The 21,848-nt window shown below is 42.9% G+C and overlaps 2 protein-coding genes across 23 annotated transcripts in view; one reads left to right on the top strand and one right to left on the bottom strand.

The window, feature by feature from the left end:
- Positions 1–8,990, bottom strand: part of ATP10D (ATPase phospholipid transporting 10D (putative)) — a 67,904-nt gene extending 58,914 nt beyond the window's left edge. For 5 of the 22 annotated variants that reach the window (XM_083630100.1, XM_083630098.1, XM_083630115.1 and 2 more), the window contains exon 1: positions 8,626–8,963. Coding sequence is in view for 6 of the 22 variants with exons in the window: in XM_083630109.1 (XP_083486235.1) it covers positions 8,779–8,854 (76 nt within the window). In the remaining 16 variants the exon portion in view is untranslated. Of the gene's footprint in view, positions 1–3,466; positions 4,317–4,336; positions 5,319–8,625 lie in introns of those variants that run through there. The other 17 variants (XM_083630110.1, XM_083630097.1, XM_083630111.1 and 14 more) reach the window with 12 other exon arrangements.
- A 3,326-nt stretch (positions 8,991–12,316) lies between these two features.
- Positions 12,317–20,933, top strand: COMMD8 (COMM domain containing 8). Its single transcript, XM_083630853.1, has 5 exons — positions 12,317–12,458; positions 13,780–13,935; positions 15,647–15,799; positions 18,568–18,723; positions 19,564–20,933. Exons 1-5 carry the CDS (start codon positions 12,417–12,419, stop codon positions 19,582–19,584), a joined length of 528 nt encoding a protein of 175 aa, XP_083486979.1. The 5' UTR covers positions 12,317–12,416; the 3' UTR covers positions 19,585–20,933.
- Positions 20,934–21,848: the final 915 nt, after the last annotated feature.

Raw genomic sequence — 21,848 nt, forward strand, 5'->3', positions numbered from 1 at the left:
ATTAAACCAACATACACTGAGCAGAATTGAATTATTTTAATGGTGATATCCAAGATTAGTCCTACAGATAGTAGTAGTGATTTCCATTTATTTAGCCGGGTGTACTCTGAACGGAGGGACGCGGGTGGCGCTGTGGGTTAAACCACTGTGCCACTTGGCTTGCCAATCGAAAGGTCGGCGGTTCAAATCCCTGCGACGGGGTGAGCTCCCGTTGTTTGGTCCCAGCTCCTGCCAACCTAGCAGTTCAAAAGCACACCAGTGCAAGTAGATAACTAGGTACCACTCCGGCAGGAAGGTAAACAGTGTTTCTGTGTGCTGCTCTAGTTTCGCCAGAAGCGGCTTAGTCATGCTGGCCACATGACCCGGAAAAACTGTCTGTGGAAGCGGACAAACACCGGCTCCCTTGGCCTGTAAAGCAAGATGAGTGCCACAATCCCAGAGTCGTTCGCAACTGGACTTAATTGTCAGTGGTCCCTTTACCCTTTACCTTTTACTCTGAACAGGACTAATGATGGATATCACCCTAAAAGAAATAAAGTAGCATACTATGTGATCTTAACTGTCATTATAACCTGAGACAAAGCTATAAAGGTAGAATAAAATCAACTGGACTTTCTAAGTACAGTAAACATGGTGTGACTCTGGCAATTAGCATGCATAAAATTACAGTCTAGTAAATACTTATTTATCCACCTTAATACTGCACATGCTTAACCTGTATGAGAGCAACTTATCATGTTTTAAAAGTGTTGTTTTGTCTAACTTAGTCATGTTATTACATATTGTGACAGTGAGTTTAAAATTTGAAACAGAGATCAATCCCATACAGCTCAAGGCCAATTCTCAGGGCTAAATTCCCTGCAATGGTCGGCATTAATTCCAGGGAATTAATGTGATTGTGGTTAAATAATTCCCCCACCCACCCACAGTGGAGATCCACTACTCAACACATGCACAGAACCGTAAGAATAGCAAGGAAAAACCAAAAGCAACATAGCACAGGCAGTGAGAACTGGTCCCACTTAAAATGGAAGATAATACCAAACTCTTCCCAATCACTTCATAGTCTCTCAAAGGACAATAATAAAGAGATATAACCTATTAACAATCAACTATAATATACTTAAAAACAGAGACATAATGGCCAATGCCTGTTTCAAGGGGCTCTTATATTTTATTATAAATTTTTAAAGCCTTTAGGTGTCCTAATGAGTACCTGAGAATTCAATTTCAAATACTAGTCACTCCTTTTGCACTTGAAGGAGTGACTAGTATTTATAATGGGAAGTAAAATAATGAAACAGTCTGCCTCTCCCTCCCACATCCTGAGTGCTCGAAGTCCAAATTCTAATTAGTGTACCTTTTTAATATATGGGTGCGAGTCTTCAAGTAGGTATACCCAAAGCATCTATAGTACTTCTTTACAACAGCTCTGCTTATCTTTAAGGCTACTTACCAAACAAAACTTGTTTGACAAGTAAAGTGCGAAGCTCAGTGCCTTTCAAAAACTGCCGTGTAGGTGTAACCTCAGCAATATGGATTTGCCAAAATATTCCTTTGGGGTTTTCCTGCAGATTGCTTATATGTTTATTCCAGATCACTCTGCAGTCTATCATGTGCATTTAGTAAGGGAACTTCAGAGCTCTCTAGCTGAGAGGACACCCAGAGATACCACATCAGTACATTTGTCCCTTCTGTTTATGTACCCAAAATATTTGACTCATGCCAGCAAATCTCTCCTGTAATGTTTGGCAATGTCCTGAAATCAGTGATGCTAAACCAAGGCAGATTCTTTCCTTCGTAAGGATATAACCTTCTAGCCCTAAGTGTGGAGAACTTCCTCAGGAAATACGTACAGGAACAAGAAAGTCAAATTGTTGGTGGGCTGCATTACCTAACCTGACCCAAATATAGTTGTTTCTGCCACAATGAACGCTGCAGGATTGCTCTTCAGTGTGCAGAGAAAGTCGATAAGCAGCTTACGCAATCTTTCTGCACGAGGAGGACTGGCTCCAGATAACAAACCTTGACATGGAGAAGTATATATAAGGGTGCTGCCTCCCCGGCCCCTGAGGGCAGCTCTGAGCATTCAACAGCTCAGCAACAGGTAGAAAATCAGGTGCAGCTCAAGGAGACGCAACAAAGAGGAAAGCCACCCGCTGCTACATTTCTGCCAGAAATGAAACTGCTCAGTGCACAGAGCCACTGCTGACTAAAAAACGAGAAGCACACCTGAAAATAGCAAGGCCCTTTCGGCCAGCTAATAACACGGTAAGGGCCAACATAAAGTTTTATTTAGTATTGTTTTATTATTTATTAAATCTGCATACCTCCCTATACCCAAAGATCTTGGGGCGGTTTGCAACACAAAATGACAATATAAAAAACAAAATACATAATAAAAATAAGAACAAAAACAAACCGATAATCCCCATGACCACTCTCTGAAGAGTCTCGATGTTTGCTATCTCGATGTTTGCGTTGACCCAAGTAGTAGAGTTGGAAACTGCCTTATACTGAACCAGATCATTACTCCTCCTAGCTCAATACTGTCTGCACTGATTGGCAGCAGCCGTCCAGAGCTTCAGATAGGAAATATTTCCTTGCCCTACACTAGAGGTAGGCAACCTAAGGCCCGGGGGCCGGATGCGGCCCAATCGCCTTCTCAATCCGGCCCACGGACGGTCCAGGAATCAGCGTGTTTTTACATGAGTAGAATGTGTCCTTTTATTTAAAATGCATCTCTGGGTTATTTGCTGGGCCTGCCTGGTGTTTTTACATGCATAGAATGTGTCCTTTTATTTAAAATGCATCTCTGGGTTATTTGTGGGGCATAGGAGTTCGTTCATATTTTTTTTCAAAATATAGTCCGGCCCCCCACATGGTCTGAGGGACTGTGGACCGGCCCCCTGCTGAAAAAGGTTGCTGACCCCTGCCCTACAGTGATGTAAGGGATCGAAACAGCAGATGCTCAGCAGATGTTGCAGCCGAACTAGGACATCCCCCCCCCCAAAAAAAGCCTTCTCACAAAACTCAGTACGTACCAAGAGCTACCAAGGGGCCTTAAGCCCTTCACAAGACATCCCACATCCCACCACATTTGGGACAACACCTAAAGCTATCCCAAAGGGACAATGCCAAAGATACCTGGATGGTAGCATTTGCTGAGGGACAAATGGTCTCCCCATCATGGGCGTTGCCAGGATTTTTGTTGGGGGGGGCAGAACCTCAGTTCACTATGTATTTTTTATTGATTTTTATTTATTGGGGGCAGCTGCCCCTCCCTGCTCCCCCTTGGCTATACCCACGCTCCCCTTACTTATGGGGAACAGTGCCACTCGCTTAGTAAGGCTGAATGCCTTTCAAATGCTTGGCGCCACATTTTAGACGACCAGACACATAACCATTTCTCCAGCCTAGCAACTGCTACAACACATCAAGTAGTTTAAGCAAAATAGCACCTTACCTATTCTGGATCCACACAGCTCCAAAGCAAAGTAACATTATTTTCATGCAACAACACTTAGCGACTCTTTAGCCATCGCCGCTGAAGGGATTTGCAAAAGGAGCAGCACAGCAGGCTTTCTAAACATAATTCTTAAATGAAAAAATACTGTATTACGGGACTGCGGCCTAGGCGGTCAAACCGTTTCTCACAAATCATATATGGCTGCCGTGCAGTTCAGGTGCGGCTCCCGACAGGTTTAGAAAGATGAACGAAAGAAGCTTGTCTATAAGGGTAAGTCAAAAAATGTGTGAGAGAGTTAGAGTGCCTTTTCTCCTTCTCTCGTCCCTTTCCCTAGCCACACAGTGGCCAAATGGATCCCGGGAGCATGGGGAAGGGCTTAAGGCTGAGGAGGAAGCAGTAATATTGCTGGAAAGCAGAGAGAAAGGAATAGTATTATGCCTGGCAGAAGTTGAGAAAGGGGAGAGGGGGAAGCAAGGCCCGGGCAAAGGAAGGGGGTGAGAATAATAGGGGGAATACGGAAGCAGTGTTGACAGATGGGTCCGTTGACAGAGAAGAAATAACTAGGGAGGGTACTGTATGGGGATCGTTGCAGAAGGAGAAACAGCAGCGAGGCTGTGCCTTGCGGCTCTCAACCATTGGAAGATATTGGCAGGATTTCCTTTGGCACAGAAACTTGGGCCGCCCCTGAGCTGCAACCGCCTTCCTTAAGCTCAGGGACTTCCTCTTCAGAACTATAAACTAACTCCCACTGTTCTCAAATTCTAGAAGAGATGGAAAGAGAGTCATGTGACCCACAAGATGGCTGCTCCAGAATTCCATGGCTCCCACACTGGCCTGCTCCTCTCAGCCACACACACACACACACACACACACACACACACACACACACCTGTGTACAACTGCTGGTCCCTCCCTTCTGGACCCAAAAAATAATTGTTACTAGGCTCAGAAGACTGACCCTAGAGAACCTGAAGTCTGTAGGAAGTCAGATTCAGAACGTTTCCTCTCCCCAGAACCGTTAACTTCAGACTATCAAGATCCTCAATCAGCCACACGCTTAATCTCTGACTCCAAGACCCCCTTCCACAGCCTTACTTTAATACTAAAATGTATCAAGGAGGACAGAGGCCCGGTCTCCTTACACAGACAACTAAGAAGAGCAAGCTGATTTTCTGAGGAAAACAGAGGAGCATGTGTACTGCAGGGATCACCGGGAAGACGATTAAATTGGTGGAATATGTGGGGAAGGGATATGTGTCCCACCTTACTGAAGACAGCTGCCAGAGGAATGTCCTCTATTTGAATGATTTTTCTATTTGAAGTCCAGTCTTATAAGGGAGATCAATAGCCTTGTCTATTATAAACAGCAATAGGCAAACAGGTCACCTCGTCACAGTCTTCCTCATGATGGTGAGATGCACTGGGTTTCCATTGAAATTATAGCAATTATTCACAGATTAATATATATACAAAAATAAATTGGCATGTGCAAATATGTGGCCTCTTTTTGCCTCCTATTTATGGAATTGAGCATCCTTTTTTGATGTGTAAGTGGTCTTCCTTAGATTTTTTTAAAAATCAACAATCTGCTTATACTAGGTGTCCCACAGGCAGCCCAAGAAAATGCCTTGCTTATAGCTGAATTTACAGATTTTTTTGAAAACAATAGCACTGAAATAGAGAGAGTGCCTACCAACTCCTGAATCCCCACCAGTAAAAGGACTATCAATCAGAAATGTAACTACAGTTTTGAAGAAAGACAAACATGGACTTCCGGCGCTCGCTGCCATGGTGAACAGCGCATCCCACGCTAGTGGACACTGGCCGTGCAGCAAATTAAGGATAATTTAAGAGTAATTATCCTTGCAAGCCCTCCCCAGGGTCGAGGTGTGAGCTTTCACTCGCAGGTCGTCCGAAACCTGCCTCTCGTTCCGATGGAATGCGGGGCGGAAGCGGTGGCGACACTGAGTGCATAGCACTGCACGTAATGGAAACTCTTCAATGCAGCCACCATGAGCGGAGGTACTTCTGTTTTTTAAGATGGATCTGAATTTGGACTTAAGAAACAGATGTGTTCTGGACGAAGGAGACAAGATAACCTGCTAAATGAATCAGCCACTGAGTGCCAAGGTTTTGATCTGGAGAGGATTTTCGCCATAACTGGATTGGTATGTAGGTAGAGGGGAGCCTTTGTTCTCTCGTTACATTATATATGCTACTTTATGATTAAGCAAACCTTCATCGAAGAAAAAATTAACTACTAATGGAATGTAATTACTAATGGAATGCAATTATTAATGGAATGCAAGAGGGAATTAACAAGAACTTCATAATATTTACGGATTGATTGAAAGAATGGAACTGTGTGAAAACATCGGAATGATTTGTGGCATTACCCTCTAAAGAGGACTCTAACTTTGATTTATTATGGCTCTGGCGAGACACCAGTTTATTAACAGATGGGAAAGAAATCAAAGAAGAAAATGCTGAAAGTCTGCCCGGAGCTATGGACAGACACCAGATCTCTTTCAGTTTGGAAAAGCAAGAAGGCGTGAGGCTGTGGTGCAACAAGAATTGAATCCTTGAAGTGGGGGGGGGGATGCTGCAAATGATAGATTACAAAATAAAGGGAAGGACGAATGTTAAAAAAAAATCTTTCACACAAAAAGTTACAAGATATAAACTCCTCTTGCATAGTTAAATATGAACGAAAGTCATCACATGATGCTTCTTGTGGCACAATAGATCAGTGTGTCTGGCTGTTAACCAGAGGGCTGGTGGTTTAAGCACTAAATAATGGTTTAGTATTTTGTGAAAACCAGGCCAGTATACCAAGTATAAATGCAGGCCTAACTCAATGTCATAGCGAGGCTTATTAACCCTTCCACTTTAAACAAGCTGTGGCACAAACATGGCACTTCAGGTCTCTATGCTGTCATCAGCCATGTGTTAATCTGATTATGAATCTTTCATTGGGGCTGGGAGTGGGGAAGATATAACAAAATCAAAACCCTTTTCACATGATCTGACAAAATCAACTCAGAAAATGGGAAGCCTAATTATCTTGTGCAGGGCAGCATGGTCTGACGCATAATTATTCACTCAGCATTAGAACAGGGCATGATCCTACATGCTTTACTGACACTCAGCTTATTGAGTTGAGCATCTGGTTTTATTTTATTGTTATTTTTGCTACAATAAACCCACAAGCAAAATACTCACATACAATGCTGATTGCTGCCATTTTACTAGTGAGTTCTAGTTAAGGTTGCTGTAGCAAACCGGTCTCTAGGCTATACAATGCAACAGGTAGGAGAGGGAAGTAGATGGAAAGTGCCCACATGAAAAACAGGTGGGAGAAGCCAAAACTGCCTCATCTCCCAGGGTATTTAAAGGCACAAAGGAAATCTCTAGTTTGTAGCTAGGGAACTCTAAATGGCCTCCTGGGTACTCTTTTTTTTTTTTTCAAAATAAATATTTTATAGTTTCCTGCCTAATCATCAAAGTAACTCAAGGGAATTTACAATCCAAAACACAGGGCAATTAATAGTATATATATATATATATATATATATATATATATATATATAACCATCTCTATTAAAAGTACAAATTAACATCAAAGCCAATCCGTTACCAAAAAAACCCCAGACAACAAAAATCTTAAGACCACCAGGCTCAATACACGCTCAATACGTTTAAAGCACCTGACTTCCCCCAAAGAATCCTGGGAACTGTAGTTTATCACTCACAAAGCTACAATTTGCTGCAACCCTAACAAACTACAGATCCCAGGATTCTTTGGGGGAAATCATATGGTGTGTTCACAGCAGAGAATGATCTACAAGTCAGGAATTCCTTGGTTCAAATTTTGCCTCTGCAATGAATTCACCAGCTGGTCTAAAAGCAAGCCACACTCTCTTTCTCATTCTTTATCTCCTCCACCCATGCAATATGGGGACCAATAACACTAACTGCTAGTTCTAAAGGACTGCAACAAGATAATGCATGGGAAGCTCTTTAAACGTATGGAAGTACTATATAAATGTTCAGAGTTCTGCCTAAAAATTTAATTCCCTCTCTTTACTTCACTATGTTCAATAGGGGCAAAACAAGAAAATCCAGCTTGCTTGTGCCATGAGGCCACAGGCTGAACTTTCCCAAAGACCGAACCCTAATACTGAATGCAAATGTTAAAGCCCCAATACCCGGATGGAGAACCTGTGGCATAGGCAGTGGGGATTTGCGGCACACCTGGACAAGTGCAGGAGAGCCTACAGGCCTGCCCACAGGATAAGTGTCAATCAACTCTCCTGCCTTTCATTCCTAAACAGTGCTGCTACCTATTCTTCAGCTCAGATTCTACAGACAAAGCCACACCAAGGCAAGTAGTATGGAACACTTGTGCTGGCCTACCTTATACAGTGGTACCTCAGGTTAAGTACTTAATTCATTCCGGAGGTCCGTACTTAACCTGAAACTGTTCTTAACCTGAAGCACCACTTTAGCTAATGGGGCCTCCTGCTGCCGCCGGAGCACGATTTCTGTTCTCATCCTGAAGCAAAGTTCTTAACCTGAAGCACTATTTCTGGGTTAGCGGAGTCTGTAACCTGAAGCGTATGTAACCTGAGGTACCACTGTACTTTAGATTTGACTTACCACGCGTAAGCCTAAAAGATTGGCCATCAAATGTCCTAATGAAATGCAAACGTTGAACTGCAGCTTACAAACTCCACACAGCTCTGCCCTGCATCCATAATTACAAAGATCACATGAGGCTTTATTCTACTTTCCCCAAAACTGTTCTAACTTCCTATAAAGTTCAACAAATAGAAGAGCACCAACCTAGTTTGCAAACACACACCTATACCTTTTCTGGTCTACTTGGAAGATACAAAACTGAATGACAAAACACAATCAATCATTCTGAGCGATACACAGGTTTGCCTCATGTGGCTGTGTTAAAACCTTCCTTAGGTTACTTCTGCCTACTCAGAAGTAAATCCTAAAAGTTCAGTGCGGCTTCCTGTACCAGGTACTGTAATGTTGTGACGTGGCTGCCCCTGGGACGTTAGGATGAAAGGTGTATACAGTATATTATAATAAAGATGCACAAGACTTGCAGCGTTGGAGAGGAGCGTCTGAGGAATACTTACGTTCGTTTTTCTAGATGAATATCAAGTACAGTAAAATCCCGATTTAATAAAGCAAAGCCAGGAGAATAGAACTTTCTGACTATGTCGAGGGGATTCCGATAGAGCGGGATGGGTGGTAAACCGCTCTGGATAGAAAGGGAATCAGCAGCGCACCAAAAGGAAGGGGAAGACGAGAGAGAATGAATTCGCACGAGAAGATGCCTCTTACTAACTCTCCCCCTGGGCGCATCACAAAAACGGCCTCGATTCTCCCCGCGCACTCGAAGGATCCCCCTCTGCCGCCGCTGTTCCCACTACGGTCCGAAACCTAGACTCGCAGCCAGCCGCCTGCAGCTGGGAGCAGATCCCCTCCCCGCCCACTTCGCCGGCTGCAGTAGGAAGAACCAACCAAGGTGAGGGGGGCGGGGAAGGCTGGGACAGCGAATCGCCTCCACAAAAGCCATAAGGACCCGGCCTCCGCCCTTTCTGACGCCTCCTTCAGGCGTTTCTCTTCTCCCAACTCTAGCACAGAAATCTGTAGAGCTGGAAGGGAACCCCTAGGGTCATCTAGTCCACCCCCCCCCGAAAGCAGGAATCTCAGTTTTGCAAATGTGCAAGCAGTTTTATTTCTGCACCACGAGGACCCGTTTAGAGCAATGCAGCGTTGGCTTCCGTGTCAACTTCTGTGTTGTTGTGTTTACTTTTCTCTTTCACGTATTTATTTTTGCAGCTGCTAACTTCTGTCTAATTTCCCCCTTTTTACTCCTTCTGTCTTTATTAGTTCTAAGTCCCGCTGGGATCCTAGTAACTCTTGTTTAGGAACAGTGCCTTCCTAGAAATACAATATTTGTTTGTATTTGAATATCCAGGAGTTCCCACTTTAGTTAACAGCAACTGTGACAGAAATGAGATCTCCGCATTTTATTCTATGTGACTAACAGTCCTGAATGCCCCCCTAAATTGTCTTCTCCAGACTTTTCACCTGGTGCCTGGCAGACAGGCACTGCACATTGGGAATCACTAAGATCAGGACTCACCCAAGTCATTTTGTTGCCTGAGACAAAAAAACTCAGAACAACCACCTCTGTTACTAGTTAACATAGAGTACCACCCCTTGGCAAATAAGTGGGAGTCTTCTGGGCAGATTGTGAATCAATCTGATTCCCAAGACACAATCTCCCACACTATTGCTTTCAGTGGTATCCCAAACCTGCTGAGGTAACTGCCTCACCTTGTATCATGACAAGACAGTCTTTGGCTAGAATGCCAAATTAATATCTGGATATCAATATTTAATAAAATATTTCTTAATCAACTCTCAGGGCATAACAATCTTCACACTGTGGTGTACAACTCCAGAATCAATCACAACAACATGAAATCATTTATCTGAAAACTCACAACCCCTTAAAATTAACAGTATAAGTTAAACCAAAGCGCAATTATGAAAAATGTAGACGAAAATTAAAATACCACATTTTTCTGTGTATAAGACTAGGGGTTTTTTTTACTACAAAATAATGTAAAAAATTAGGGGGTGTCTTATACATGGGGCCCCCACATTTTCTTAAATATGAGTCCCCCAAAATAGGGGGTATCTTACACAGTACATGGAAAAATACAGTATGTTTCTTTAAAAACAACAACTAATAATGATGGAGCAGAGCCAGATGGATTTCCAGGGAGAAAAAAATTCCATAAATTTGGAACTACCAGCCTAAAAAGCCATGCTCCCAATACCCATTGGCCTTCAGACATCAATCTTAATGCACAGGCAGGCTCATATTGGTACAGATAGTCCTTCAGATAGTCAGGCTCCCAAATCAGTAGTCTCTGATGCAAAAAGCAGAAGGTCACACTCTTATTTATGACTTTAGAACGAAAGTGACTACCATGCTAGTTCCACTTCTAATATCATTAATGCACTTTAGAATCCTCAACCATTTTCTTTGGATGTACTATGAAGATCCCCCTCTCCCAATATGTATATACCTACAAACTTTATAGACTGCTTTAACCACCTGGTACAAAACATATGCCACATTTACTGTATTTCAGATAAAAGACTGTTTGGTGTGTTTTGCCTGGTTGGGAATATCATAAGGTACTAAGTTTGTTAAGTGATAATTAACCAGAAGTAATTGAGCATGAGAGTATAAACCCAAAAGATTCCCGACCTTTTGCCTCCCACTGAAACCAATAGGACTTTCCTAGAGTTTCATGCTGGTGGCCTGTGGCATGTCCCCATTAAATATCCACATTGATTTTTCATTGTATTCCGATTACTTCTTTTAACTCTTATAGTGTGTTTTATTATACTGTAATTTGAATTTTATGGAATGAAACATGCAATACAATAAAATACAATATAAGAAATAAAAGAAGCAATGAAATACAATGAAAAATAATATAGCATCTGGCACAGCACGTTACAATTGTGACAAGAGACATAAAAATCATTAAGTGGTCCTCCAAGACCACCAGCAATTTTCAAGTGGTTGGCGCGGGGGTGTAGAGTTTGGGAACCACTGACATAGGAATACCATGATACTTGAAGCACCAAAAACAACTCTTTGGACGGAAAAAAGCTGATGCATCTCAAAGGGTGCAAACTTCATGAATATGTATGATCTGGGATTGTTCAAAGCTTATTTTGGATGGCAGAGGAGCTGCTGTCTATTGGACAGAAAGAGCTGCTGTTTCAGATGAGAAACCAGGCACCAACCTCAGCCTTGCAATCTTGAACTAGATTGCAGGCAAGCAGCCAGGGGCTGTTTTTTCACTGTACTGTAACTTCCAGTTTCATGCAGCAGCATCTTATCACTAAATAAAATGCAAATTGGTGCTGCCACGTCACATTTGCACTCAGCTTGTTGTAACATTTGTCCTGCAATTTTAATTGAGAGTTTCTCTGCTTAGCTGGATGGCCTTGAATTCTAGAGTTATGATGAAGCAAAACTTCTCCATATCCACTTCCTCTGCACTGTGCATGATGGCTGGAACACTAGCAGAGGGAGAATGAATGAAAAATGTTTCATGCTCCAGGGAGAAAAGAACCCACTGTTGTAGATCTTACAGAGGAGACAGGAGTGGGTGCTGTAGGTAAAGTTTGTACGATTTCTCACCCGTTTTTCAACAGCCTCTGGTTATTCTAGTGTGGGGTTAATGAGCATTTTGTCTGCTAGCTGGTTGGCAACAGTGAGAGGAAAATGCAGTTTCTGTCCCAGGTGAGAATGTGGGTATAACCTGTCCTTCCAGGCGAAAGACCCTAGGTGAGACACATGGGGTGGCTTGATTGATGCTTTTCTATTTCTTGTCACAAGGTTAATTGAAGCTCCTCACATCATCTAATGTGATCGATTAGTATATTGTGATTTTGCTAATTTATATTGTACTTTTATTATATACCAGCTGCTTTTTGACCTGGTTTGCAGCTTGTTCTGCTGAAACATAAACACATTGATATAAAGATCTGCCTTAGGGTAGGACCACTAACCAACTGCTCTCCCCTCTGGAAGTTCCTGGCCCGGACTAGCACTTCAACTCAAATATAACGAGAGCCACGGTTTTGAAGCTTGGGGGGGGGAATGCGTTCAAAGGATCGGGCGGGGCGTCAGCCGCTGCGCAGGCTCCTTGCGCAGGAGGAGGAGGAGGAGGATGACGCGGAGGCGGAAGCGGCTTTATTACGGCGCTCTGATAGGGCGAAGCCTGGCCAGCGCGCGGTGACGTGGCCCGCCGCGTTCGCAGCTTTCGCCTGGGGAAGCGGGTCAAGACCCCCGCGCGTGCGCAGCTTGGATGGGTGGGGCAGAAAGATGAAGCTGACGGAAAAGTTGCCGGCTGAGGAAAGGCTGAAGGTGAGAACGCGGCGGGGGGGGGAGGGAGGAAGGCTGGCCGCTGATTGGGTAAAAAAGGCGCGCTCCCTTTTGCGTTGGAGGGTTTGCTCGGAGGCAAAGAGGCGCGGGGCGGTTCTGAAGGAGCGACTGTGGTCCATTCCCAAACTTGGCTCGCCAGATGTTTTGGGACTACAATTCCCATCATCCCTGACCACTGGTCCTGTTAGCTAGGGATCATGGGAGTTGTAGTCCGAAAAACATCTGGAGGGCCAAGTTTGTCCATGCCTGAAAGCCCGGGGTTTTGCCTCCATCATATGTGTGACGGTTCACAAGCAAGGCGTGGAAAAGATGGGCCGTCCCCTTTCCCGAATGACCCCAACGTCCCTAGGGTTTCTGAGGAGCTTCTCCTGTTCATGGAGGTTCCATTCGCTTTATGCCAGCAGTGCTCCAGCTTCTAAAGGGTTGATGGCAGGCAGAAGCTGCCATGCGGGCTTCTCTGGTGGAGCCCTGAACTGACTGCATGGCCTCCACAGCATGACCGGGTGCTTTTGCCCTTCGCCTTAGGAGTCAACTCCTAATGGTCCCCCCCCCCAATAAAATAATTTTTAAGATTGTTGGTCATTGCCATTCAAGTTTTGTGTGTGTGTGTGTGTGTGTGTGTGTGTGTGCTGTGTCATGTGATCAGTTATGTGGGCGGGGCTTACCTGCCCCCCCCCCCGTATTTTATTCAAGTTGGCACCCCTTGTTCTTCACTAATGCACCTGAAAAGGCTCAAAGATAGTGTGTTAATAACACAGACTTGGGCACAGAAACAGCAGGTGACCTCAGGCAGGGTTAGCCCACCCATAGCACTTTCCACAGGAACAGCAGATCCTGCTCTAGATCTTTATGGTCCCTCCTTGTTCCTGATGTAGATCTTCACTCACCTCTTCTTCCCAGGTGGGGAGGGGGATGCCATTTTGTGTTTTGCCTCAGATGCCAAAATGTCTCTGGCCAACCCTGAGGACAGATGGCTCTGAACCGTCTCCATATGGTGTGGGTGGGTGATCAGATTGTTAAGTCAGTAATTTCAACAGAACCCCTTGCTGGACAGAGGCATACCCGGAGTCCTGCAGGACCGTTTTGTTAATTTTAATTAATTTTGCTAAGGCTGTCATTTGGGAGTGATCAAACTGTTGATTGCAAATGATGTGGTGTTGCATAGCAAAGTAGATGTGCAAAGATCCTGTTCGCTACTTATAATTACAAACATCAGAAAATACAACATCAATAAAACCAACAAAATGCAAGATCAGTAGAACTAGCTGTCTCTTAAAGCTTTGTTTATACTCATTATTTCCAGTTCTTTCACAAAGTAATTGATGGGATTTGTGGCCGCGCATACCCTCGATATCAAGACTATAACACTATTTGGAATTTGACAGAATGGATGGAGGTTCTAGAACAAACCTCGGCATATTTCAAAAGTACCGTTGCCAAAGATCGCTCAGATGAAGAGGTATCCATACTTTTTTGTGACTTTGTAAATAAAGACTCAGTATTGCTATTCTAATTTATGTAATATAAACTGTTATGAGAAAGTTATAAGCAGAACCTTTGTGTATCTGCAACAGGTATCTACTTCAAAATTAAGCAGAGTTAAGTTCAATTTAATCTAAACAGATTATACATTAGTACTTCAGCCAGTGTATTCTGTAATTCTTGTAGATTATGAAAAGAATCTAATGAAGTTTAATATGTCTTAAATCTTTCATTTAGGATAATGTTCTGTTAAAGACTTTCCTTCTCAGATGTATTAACCTACAGATGGTAAAACACGTTGAGCTGCCTGTACTTGATTTTTATTCCCGAAATGGTTACCATTTTTCTGATTTTGATTTGATGCTCTAGAACATCTCTTACTCTGATAGCGAACCCAGTTGGTGAGTGCCAACATAAACAAAGCCAAAATGGGGGCACTGAGAAACAAGAGGGAGGTACTAGCAAGCATGGGGGACCCCCAAGATTTTCAGAAGTAAAAATAATAGTATGTATATATTTTAAGAAACCCAAAAATGAAAGTGGGGGGAGGGAAATTACCCCAACAAGGCGTCTACAGTGGTACCTCTGTTTGAGAACGGGATCCGTTCTGGAGGGCCGTTTGCACCCTGAACAGAACGCAACCCGTGTCTGCGCGTGCACGGGTCGCAATTCGCCGCTTCTGCGCATGTGCGTGACGTCATTTTGCGCATCTGCCGAGCGGTGAAACCCGGAAGTAACTCATTCCATTACTTCCGGGTCGCCGCGGGATGCAACCTGAAAACGTGCAACCTGAAGCAAACGTAATACGGTGGTACCTCGGGTTACATACGCTTCAGGTTACACACTCCACTAACCCAGAAATAGTGCTTCAGGCTAAGATCTTTGCTTCAGGATAAGAACAGAAATTGGGTTCCGGCGGTGTGGCAGCAGCAGGAGGCCCCATTAGCTAAAGTGGTGCTTCAGGTTAAGAACAGTTTCAGGTTAAGTACGGACCTCCGGAACGAATTAAGTACTTAACCCGAGGTACCACTGTATGAGATATGACTGTATTGCTATAATTGTACAGCCAACAACCACAGTAATTCCACTGCTACATGATTAGAGGACTCGTAATCAGATGATCAGGAACCATGAAACAGCTGGAAAGAGGGGGGCAGGTGCAGACACCTGCAGCCAAACCAAGCAGCTTTCCGTTTGCCTCCTCCTGCACTCCCAGGTTGGAGTTTTGCCATGCACTGCTGGATGCCATGTCATTCCTAGTGTGAATTTCTTACAGTCTGCCACATAGTCATTTTCTCTTTCAGGCACTTCCCTACACCATAGCTTTGACAAAGGGGAGGCAGTGTAGGATTTCACAGCTGAGCACATGAAGGGTTTTGCAGGCCCAGCTGCTTGTTGCTGGTTATCAAAGCAGTAGGAGCTGCTCTTGCCTGTGTATCGGTGGTACCCAGTTGCATGTGGTCCTCAGCTGCAAGACTGAGGCCCATATTTTAGTCAGTACTTATAGTAACGGTAGAACTGGCGTAATCTAGGCATTCTGGTGGTTTTGATTGTGCCTACAAAACAGACACAGAAATGATGTGGTCTTTAAAAAATAACTCTTGTATTTACAAGTACAAACAATGCCAATTGTTATCGTACAGCCTGTTAGGTTTACGTGTTTTTCCCATTTTTTTTTTGTTTTGTAGGCACTTCAGCCATTGGACGAGCTGAGTTCTGACTCTCAAAAAGCTGTGGTGACTTGCTTGAAAGGCAGAAAGCATGACATCAGGCATGCCCTGATTGAAAGAACAAACGGCATCTGTTCGGCACGCCTCCTGGATTTTGACTGGCAGCTGAAGGTTAGGCTAACAGTTTCATTCCTAGCTGTATAAGACTGCTAGATCAAGGGTAGCCAAACTGTGACTCTCCAGATATTGCTGAACAGCAACTTCCATCAACCCTGAGCTACAATGGCTGGGGCTTATGGGAGTTGGAATCCAGCAGCATCTGGAGGGTACCATGCTGACTATCTAGACAAATATATGTGGCCTATGAGACTTTGAAACAGACTATAGCAGACCAACTGAGGGGAGAGGAGGCAGCCTGAGGTTCCCCATCTCTGCTGTTTAGTATGTAGTAAAGATTCCAAACAATTGTTATTAAACAGTTGGTATAATCATGAGAGTTTGTTTCTCGTAAGATTGAGACGAGCCACAGAAAGGAAGTTGGCTATTATGTCTTATGCCAGGGGTCAGCAAGGTTTACCTTGCCATGCCGGTTCACTCCAGCGGAGATCCCTCTGTGGCCTGGATCGCGTACGCCTGCGATTTCCGGCATCCGCACAGACGCGATTTCTGGCACTGCAGAAGCAAGTCCCTGCGCCGTGCCTGTTTAGCACAGCGCGCGGGGACTCGCTGAGCGGCCGGCTCTGTTCGGGGGTGGCTCGTGGGGCGGTTAAACAAACCCCGTGGGCCACTTGTGGCCCATGGGCCCTAGGTTGCTGACCCCTGTCTTATGCAATAAATGAACGATGTACATAATGCAGCATTTCTTCACTCTCCTGAATTGGACTGGTTTACAGCATATTTACTGTATGGCATAATACGTTGTAGCAATGTAACATGCCAATATAACCTACAATTCCCCTTGGATTATATATAGACCATTCAGGTTGTTTATAAGATCTGCATAAGAGGATCTGTGTTAAATCTATTACAGTAGTTTGGTCACGTTAATGAGAATTATGCAGCTGGTAGTTTGCAGAACATCTGGCCATCATGCAAAATGTTTGCTCAGAAGAGTGATTACTCTTCAAATGTGCTTCTGCTTGCTTCGCTGTGGTTATAAATTGCCTCTTGCTTAAATATGTTCTGGAAGCCATTAGATAAAGAGAGGTTTTTTGTGTGTCTTATTGGAGTTCTTAAAAGCATTATTTGTTGAATGTGAACATTTCAGCAGGAACCTAATTGAGAAATTGTGAGCTTTTAATCTGTAACCACACGTGACTCTTCATTTCTGAAGGGCTTGCAACTTTTCTTTATGGCTAAGGTTTATAAATCTATAAATTTATAAATCTGGTTAATCTGCAGTTCTTTTCCCCCTTTGGCTAATTTGAGTTCATTATGTGTGCATATCTTCAGCCTTTGTGAACAATACCTACAGCCAGACCACCTTCTGTACCTTCAGGTATATATGTTGATTATAAACCCCATCAAACATGTTTGCATCCAAACCCTAAAAATACCTCCTTAGAAGTGAAACCCTTTGAAGTCTATGGGAGTATTTGCTGGCTTTCTGTTCTTGAAAGCGTCCAGCAACTGAGCAGGCTGGAGAGGCATATATGGTCTGACAGGTTGTATTAGCACTGCCAGTGAGTACTTTGACAAATCGCAGTGAATCCTATAAACCAAAGAATTACTCCGATGGAGTAAGAATGTTTTCTGAATACAGTGGTACCTTGAGTTCAGTAGTTAATTCGTTCCGGAGGTCTGTTCTTAACCTGAAGCACCACTTTAGCTAATGGGGCTTCCTGCTGCTGCCGCGCTGCCAGAGCATGATTTCTGTTCTCATCCTGAAGCAAAGTTCTTAACCCGAGGTAATATTTCTGGGTTAGCGGAGTCTGTAACCTGAAGTGTATGTAACCTGAAGCGTATGTAACACGAGGTACCACTGTAGATAGTCTTGCTTTATTGTGGATTGTTCCCTTGCTAGGTTGGGATAAGCAATGTATTACACATGGACAGCTTCTGTCTGGCCAAGGTTTCTTTCCTGAGTGCTTCTATACTGCCTTGCTAAGGACATAGTATCCAAGCCCAGCTGATTCCATAATGTGTGCAGTTTTATGGGTCACACTGGGGATCCCACCCCCTGCTATATTTTTGGCAGTTCTACTTCACAACAATCTATATGTATAAATATGAATTAGTGTATTTATTTAGGATACATACTGCTCTTCAACAACAAGGCAACACATTCTCACACTGTACAAGGTGGCTTAAAATCCTATTTCAGTAAAGTTTTCATAGCAGGGCTGGGCTTCCACAAGTGTATTTCCCACCCTAGAACAAAGGAACAGATCCATTTATGATACTTGGGCACTGGCTGCTTTGGCCTTGGTAGATCTGGGGGCAGATCCCTTTCTGCAAATCTGAGGTTAATAACAGTGTCTGCATTGAGGGCTCTCTCATCACACACCTCTTCCTAGAGACAGCTCACCTAATGGCAGCTAGAATTCTTCTAGAAGAAGACATGTTGCAGTTGCTCTCCTCCCTTGCCAATATCAGTGGGGGAACTCTTGGCCTCTATGTTTTATTGTCGTTTAAAAAAACTCAAATTCACATTCTTTAACTGGGTTATTTCCAGAGGAAATTTCACTCCAGCTGATTTGAAACCTGTGTATTTGCTCCATATAGAAAGCTGCTCAGATCTTTGTTGTTGCTGTTTCTGATTAATTTTTTTTGGTCCAGGGTTCTCAGTTATAGGAGGATACCCTGAATGTACATCTTCATGACTATATAGTTAGTATAAAAAGCTTTTTATCAGCCTTTCAGAATCTGCTCACTGTGTTGTAAAAGTGCTATCATAACTGGCCTAAGCTGTTTCCCCCCCTAATTATTCTCCTGTATAGCTTGCTCTCTCTAGTGATAAACTATCCATGCTGCAAATGCCACTTCTAAACCTTGATCTGGATTTGACAGAGAATGGTAACCTCAAGCCGTACTCCATAGAAATGAATAAGGAAGAGCTACAGAACCTAATAAGTTCACTGGAAGCAGCCAATAAGGTGTGTATCACATTATTTTAGAAAGCTGAAATTACCCAAATGATTTCCCTGATAAAGCTAGTAACAGTTATTTGTATGCAAAGAGTACACTTTATGGGATGTATCCAACAAAGTTGTCTTGTTGGTGCAAGGACTTCTGCCCGTGCAACAGGATGTCCTCTCCCTCTCCTCTTCCTGCCTGCCTCTTGCCCTCCCCATTTGCTCTGGAGGGCTGGAAGAACCCACATAACAGATTGGGAGGCACAGGGAGAGGAAAAGAAAATCCTGTTGCACAGATTGAAGTCCTTGTGCCAATAGGACAACTTTGCTGGGGGAAAGCCCTCATTATGTAATAGGAACCTTATCTGGGGCTAGGAGAGACTTCTTTAGGTCATATCAGTTAGAAGATATGGGAACCTGGGGTCCTCCATAACTTAATTCAAATGCAATGGGAAGGCTTGCTAGTGTTAGCAGTGGGGTTATTCAGCTGTCTTTAATTCAAAATACTTCACTATGATTGGCAATATATTTGGAGACCCTTTCAGTTCTGACTTCCTGCCCTTGTTTGTTGCCTTGGAAATGTCTCTTCTGGCAGAAAGTGCTATGAAAGTGAAAGCCTACTATTTTTCATGTGGAAGAAGATTACCAATCCACCCCTTAGTTGTGTGAAAGCCATTAGAGACTTATTTTATCCTTTAGATGAGAAGACAAAAAAGGCAAAAAATGTGTGGGTGTAAGTTTGAAATGTATTCAAACATTTTAAAAGGCTGTGTAAGATGTTGTCTGAGCATGAGAACCTACATAGTTGTTACACGTTGCTACTTAAACTTACTGCTTCCAACTTTTGTATTTCTCTTGAAGGTTGTTCTGCAACTGAAATGATTCCGCTATCAGAAGTGTCAGTGATAAGAAAATAGATGTGTGTTCTTCAAAACAAAAGGAACTGAAATGCTTCTGAAGTGCTGAGGTTGGCGCATTAAAGTGAGAGACGGAAAGATGTTATTCATAATCTTACTGAGTGAACAACTCTTGATCTCTGCTAGGCCAAAATAAATGCAAAATCACATTGTGGCTAACCGGTGAACATAACTTTGATAGACTGCTGCATTTCTGAGAAGTTTTGAGTGCCATGTTAAAGCATTTGTTGGAGATCCTGAAGAAAGGGTGGACTTCGTCTTATCATGTTACTAACAAGCAGCCAACAGTTACCTGAAATAACTTGATGCAAACATTCCTTTTCTTCTTCGCTTGGGATTTATGTAACTACATTGCAGACTAGGACTGAAAACTATTTTATACTCAAAGACACAATTTGCTGTTATATTTTGGAACTGCATAAAAAGAGGTTTTGTTTTGCAGATTGAGCTCTGTTAAACACAATAGAATGTGTCTACAATTAAGTGTAGTGGATTGAACATGCCTATCACCAGACCATTTTAAGCATTCTACCTGGCTGTAGCTTGTAATGTGCTTCTGTGTGAAATAAATTGATTTCTCTTACATATTAAAGTCGGGCTGTGAAACAGTACAGTTTAAGCCAACACAACTACCCCTGATTGGTGTGGTCTAGCTTATATTTGCTTATCAGAATAATTGCTGGTAGACTGTTTAAGTGAGCACATGATGTCAGCCCATGATTGCAAACAATGATTGCATACTTAGAGTTTGCTCTATAAAGTACATGTATCTATGTAACCCACTAAAGAAAGTCATTGAAAGAAAACTTCCAAAGCACTTGATCTTTCGCCTTACAAAGCACCCTAAACCATTCTGAACTAGTTCAAAGAAAGTCAGTACTTTTTTGTGGATTGCAAGGCCATGGGAATTTGCCTTGAAGATCTCTGTCTGCAAGAGCCACCATCATATGATGGCTTTTGATATTGCACTTGTTTTGTTGTCTCTGTAAACCCTAACTTACCTGTGAGATGGTCTTTGGGTTGGCTGCAAAGGTATCTGGGTAGATGGATAGTGCCACACTTCTCTTAAGATTTTTATTTGTGTATCCATTTTGTTGAGAATTGGAGAAAAGACTCACAAATTGGTGAATACCTATAGTATTGCTGGAATAAGGTAATATATAATTTTCTATATACAAAATGCTTCTGAGTTATGGAGAAGATCTATTATAACCATGTGTTGCTACACCAGAACTTCAATCCCAATATGGAAAGGAGTATTTTTCAAATGCTTAAAGTATCTGTATGCTTGACTGATAAAACATGACCTGAGAAGAGATGTAGCAATATCATTTTTTCATGATTTTTTTTTAAAAAGGTATGGGGAACAAAGTTTTCATTGTTTTATTTACACACACACACACACACACACACACACACACACACAGTCTCATAATGCATGCTTGAAATCTCCATATAAAATTTCAAGCTGTATAATGGAAAAGTTTTTTAAAAAATGTTTATTTGGTTACTAGGAATACATCAGCTAATGAAATTTACATTTTATTACATTTTCAGAAGCTATGAAAACTGGTTTAATGATAAAACTTAAATAATGCTACTTCGTTTGCATCCCCCCCCCCCCGCTCATTCCTGCGGCATTTAAAAGGGAAGTATACTGAGTAAAAGAAGAAGGGGATGGTAGTTGTGTACCACAACAAAAAAACAAAAGACCCTCACAATTTCTCTTGAGTACTGTGTTTCAGAATTGATTTTTTTTTTCCTAACATACATAAAGACTAAAATCAAAATATGTGAAAAATCAAAGTTGGGACTGGGGACGGGAAGTGAGAGAGGGCACCAGGCATGTTGACATTTCTAAAAGGAGAGGCTGAAAAATCTTGATAGTTAAAGGAACAGCCATATATGTGAACCTGAATGTTATGTTGCATCCGGTATGTGGATGAACAAATAGTCCATCGTAAATGAAGAGCGTGATATAAAGAAGGATGGCTCTTGTGCAGCTTATTGGATCGGAATGATGCAATCCTGGGCCATTTTAAAGAACTGCAATCTGACTATGCCCCTGATCAGTCTGTGATGTTGCAGTGAGTGGTCAGTACTGGCGAGACCTGGGTCCATATCCTTCCGTGGTCATGAAGGTCACTGGATGGGTTTGAGAAAGTTAGTACGGTAAGTTAGTATTTATCAACCTGGCTTGTCTTGCAGGATTGCTGGGAGGATTATCCC

This window comes from Podarcis filfolensis (assembly GCF_964270895.1).
Source record: "Podarcis filfolensis genome assembly, chromosome: 9".
NCBI classification, from domain to species: Eukaryota; Metazoa; Chordata; class Lepidosauria; order Squamata; family Lacertidae; genus Podarcis; species Podarcis filfolensis.

Coding starts and splice junctions, on each gene's coding strand:
- COMMD8 (XM_083630853.1), top strand. CDS start 12,417: ATGAAGCTGACGGAAAAGTTGCCGGCTGAGGAAAGGCTGAAG. Junction 12,459..13,779: donor CGGCTGAGGAAAGGCTGAAG/GTGAGAACGCGG, acceptor CATTATTTCCAG/TTCTTTCACAAAGTAATTGA. Junction 15,800..18,567: donor ATTTTGACTGGCAGCTGAAG/GTTAGGCTAACA, acceptor TCTCCTGTATAG/CTTGCTCTCTCTAGTGATAA.